The sequence below is a fragment of the Nicotiana tabacum genome, chromosome 13, assembly GCF_000715075.1.
Source record: "Nicotiana tabacum cultivar K326 chromosome 13, ASM71507v2, whole genome shotgun sequence".
Lineage (NCBI taxonomy): Eukaryota > Viridiplantae > Streptophyta > Magnoliopsida > Solanales > Solanaceae > Nicotiana > Nicotiana tabacum.
In genome coordinates, this window is record NC_134092.1 from 5,727,317 (window position 1) to 5,731,660 (window position 4,344).

The following is a 4,344-nucleotide window of genomic DNA, read 5'->3' on the forward strand; positions in this document are numbered from 1 at the left end:
AATACTTATTGCTTGTCAAAAAAGTTCAATACAGTCCAATTTAATTTTCCAATTCCATACATTGAACTCAAGGGAAATGATCTTACTCTAATTTCTTTGGTAATCAAATCATGAATTTACTCTCAAAACCGTGAAAATGAAAGGAATTTTTACACAAATAGCCGGTCATATTCATTATTTTTTTTTAGCCATATACATAGATTACACATTGATTATACATAATTATACACATATAATACATAAATTATACATATCTTACATCTTCACCGGTTATTTTTAGTTTAACTGGTTGGGTAGTCGGCTATTTGGGTTAATTTTGCAAAATAAAAAAAATTACAAACACAAAAGTAAAAGTTTAATTTTTTTTTACCATCTCTCCACCGTAATAGGGTCTATTACCCCGATCCAGACGGTAAAACCAACCCCTTTTATGATTTCCCAACCGATCTTCAGATCTAAAAAGCGGCTTTCTAAACAAATCTCAGCCGTCCATTTCCATTCTTAAACCTATTTATATCGCTCTCCTCTCCCCATTACCTCTGCGCTACACTCTCTTCTTTCAAAAACCCATTGAAGAGAGGCCTCCATTTCCACTTTCTCTCTGTACCTTTTTTTTTTCTCTCTCTCTCTCTCTCTAACCATGGCTTTGCTCGTCGAGAAAACTACCTCTGGCCGTGAGTACAAGGTCAAGGACATGTCTCAGGCCGACTTCGGCCGGCTCGAAATCGAGCTTGCCGAAGTCGAAATGCCTGGTCTTATGGCTTGCCGGACCGAATTTGGTCCGTCACAGCCATTTAAAGGTGCTAAAATCACCGGATCTCTACACATGACAATTCAAACCGCTGTCCTTATCGAAACCCTAACTGCTCTAGGCGCTGAGGTCAGATGGTGCTCTTGCAACATTTTCTCTACCCAGGACCACGCCGCGGCTGCGATAGCGCGTGATAGCGCCGCCGTGTTTGCGTGGAAGGGCGAGACGTTGCAGGAGTACTGGTGGTGTACTGAACGCGCCCTTGACTGGGGCCCGGGAGGTGGACCCGATTTGATTGTTGATGATGGTGGTGATGCTACACTTTTGATTCATGAAGGTGTAAAAGCTGAAGAGGAATATGCTAAATCTGGTAAATTACCAGATCCAAGTTCTACCGATAATGTTGAGTTTCAGCTTGTACTTACTATTATTAGGGACGGGCTAAAAACTGATCCTTTAAAATACACTAAGATGAAGGAGAGACTTGTTGGTGTTTCTGAGGAAACTACTACCGGTGTTAAGAGGCTTTACCAAATGCAGGCTAATGGAACTTTGCTTTTCCCTGCTATTAATGTTAATGACTCTGTTACCAAGAGCAAGGTTTGTTTTCATTTCTCTTTTTGTTTCTTTTGTTTTAGATCTAATGTATTTTGTCTTGTTTGTGTGTTCATTTGAGTTTGGATCTGGAAAATATACTTGTGAGATTTGGATCTAATATGAATAGTTGATAGTTATTTGGATCTAAGACAGGGGAACTCTGCTTTAACTTCAGATCTGCTTGTTAAGTATAGAGTAGTTGAATTAGTGAAAGATTAACTCTTTTGATATATGAATTTGGACAATGAATGCTGTTTCATGTATAGGAATACAGGATAGTGTTTAAGTTCTGTTCATTACCGATGTAAAAATCTTGACACAATCTGGTGATTAATAGCATTAATTTGTAAACTATAGTTAGTGGTAAATAACTTGCTATAATAGGTTAAATTACTCTTGATAATGTAAAGAGATAATACGTTTTCTATTTCTCAGGAAAAATATCATTACATTAGTAGCATATATTTTGTTGTGTAGTTTGTCTTTTTAGAGGATAAGAAGGATTTGCCTCTGGATTTACAGCTTTAAGTGAACATTTTCCTTTTACTGTATTATAGTTTGATACTGGAGCTTTGATAACCCCATGTACCAAACTCTACAATGTGAATTGTTGAGATACTCTTTTTAGTGTCAGATCTTTTACTCGTGAAAGAATAATGCAACCATTTGCAAAATTTACTGTTTTATTGAATTAGTGGGAATAACATATAAAGGATTAGTATGATTCTGTCCTTAGTTGTTTGATATGGGTAACGTTGTGCATCTCTGTTTACAATTTTAAAGATTTTATTTATTATATGGCTAATAGGTTAACAAAATATATTGATCTTGGTCTATACAGTTTGATAACTTGTACGGGTGCCGCCACTCACTGCCCGATGGTCTCATGAGGGCTACTGATGTTATGATTGCCGGAAAGGTTGCGCTTGTTGCCGGTTACGGAGATGTTGGCAAGGGTTGTGCTGCTGCCTTGAAGCAAGCTGGTGCACGTGTGATCGTGACCGAGATTGATCCAATCTGTGCTCTCCAGGCCACCATGGAAGGTCTTCAGGTCCTTACCCTTGAGGATGTTGTTTCAGATGTTGATATCTTTGTTACCACAACCGGTAACAAGGACATCATCATGGTTGACCACATGAGGAAGATGAAGAACAATGCCATTGTCTGCAACATTGGTCACTTTGACAATGAAATCGACATGCTCGGTCTTGAGACCTTCCCTGGAGTGAAGAGGATCACAATCAAGCCCCAGACTGACAGATGGGTCTTCCCAGACACCAACAGTGGTATCATTGTCTTAGCCGAGGGTCGTCTCATGAACTTGGGATGCGCCACCGGACACCCCAGCTTCGTCATGTCATGCTCTTTCACTAACCAAGTCATTGCCCAGCTCGAGTTGTGGAAGGAAAAGAGCACCGGCAAGTATGAGAAGAAGGTCTACGTTTTGCCAAAGCACCTTGACGAGAAGGTTGCTGCACTTCATCTCGGAAAGCTTGGTGCAAGGCTCACTAAGCTTAGCAAGGATCAAGCTGACTACATTAGTGTACCAGTTGATGGTCCTTACAAGCCTCCTCACTACAGGTACTAAGCGAAGACAAAGAAGAGACTGCAAAAACAGCACATTCTTACTGCTTTAATTGTTATGCTTTTCATGCTTTGGATTTTGTTAGGACAATAGTGTCTTGTTCCTTTAAACTATTGTTGGGGATATTTTGGGATTTTTGGAATGTTGTTGCTGGAAAAGAATTGGTCTCATTTCATCTGATGGAAGACCAAAATGTGCTGAATAAGTTTTGAGGAATGGAGGTGGTGTGCTTGATATTGTAGCAGTTAGATTTCTTTTGCTTTTGGTTTATCCTTGTTATTTCGAGGAATCACAGAGTAACATGTTTGCCTTTATCAGTAACTGTTTGCTTTAATGAGTTTTAATCCCCTCGATGTTTGGTGATGTTGCCGAGTAAAATATTTCCCGTCAAAGCAGAGTATTGTGCATGCATTGGGTGTGACAGTTCTCTTGGGAGTTTAAGCTCCAAAGTAATATTAAGGGGTCGTTTGGTTCATAGGATAAGAATAATAGGATAAGGATAATAATTCCGGGATAGAATTTGGGATCAATTTTATCCCATGTATGATTTCTGGGTGTTAGCCAATCCCATAATAATTTTTACACCAGGGGTCATTTGGTAGCCGGTTAGAGAGGAGTTATCCATGTATTAAAATTAGGATAACTTTATACATTGTTTGGTTAAAAGAAGGGAAAAAAATAATCTCCACATAGAAGCTAACATAAATTATACAATGTTTGGTTGTTTTTTCCTCTTTTCCACATAAAATGTAGCATTGCTAATACAATGTTTGGTTCATGTTTTTCTTCTCCGCATAACTAACACATGTATAAGTTATGAGGGGATTTATGTTATTTATGCATGGTAGAAGGTGAAATTAATTATACATGTATTAAAACACAAAATAACAAGAATACCCTTTATTCAAACTTGTATTTTTTTTAATTTAAAAATATATATTTAAACTATACTAACAATTTTAATAAAATAAAGTAAGCTAATAAGAAATAACACTCACATTACATTTATATTACTAATCCTTATATAACAGCATAACTAATTCATGCATAATTAATCCCCACATAACTCAACCTTGCATAACTTATCCCTGCATAACTAATCTCTGCATAACTAATATATGTATAATTAATATTTCTACATAACTAATACATGTATAACTAATATCAGCATAATTAATACATATATAACTAATACCTGTATAACTCTAACCGGCAACTAAACAATCCCTAAAATGATAGGATTAGTTATCCCACCATTATACCAAACGACCCCTAAGTGAACTAAATTACGGTAAGAGAACTCTACATCTTCAACCAGTCTTGTTGGAATTCACTGCCCGACTAATCCAAAATTCCGTACCCGACTATTGTCCTTTTGGGAGATAACAAGTCTAGCTAAGGACCTGCTTCA

General features: G+C 37.4%; 1 protein-coding gene across 1 annotated transcript; it reads left to right on the forward strand.

Annotated features, from left to right (window-relative positions):
* Positions 1 to 525: 525 nt before the first annotated feature.
* On the forward strand, positions 526 to 3,254 carry LOC107800462 (adenosylhomocysteinase). The gene is made up of 2 exons (XM_016623629.2): positions 526 to 1,351; positions 2,190 to 3,254. Exons 1-2 carry the CDS (start codon positions 641 to 643, stop codon positions 2,934 to 2,936), a joined length of 1,458 nt encoding a protein of 485 aa, XP_016479115.1. The 5' UTR covers positions 526 to 640; the 3' UTR covers positions 2,937 to 3,254.
* Positions 3,255 to 4,344: the final 1,090 nt, after the last annotated feature.

Bases quoted from the DNA above. Each gene is read 5' to 3' on its own strand.
- LOC107800462 (XM_016623629.2), top strand. From the start codon at position 641: ATGGCTTTGCTCGTCGAGAAAACTACCTCTGGCCGTGAGTACAAGGTC. The intron at 1,352-2,189 runs GTTTGTTTTCAT...TGGTCTATACAG, and splicing joins ACTCTGTTACCAAGAGCAAG to TTTGATAACTTGTACGGGTG.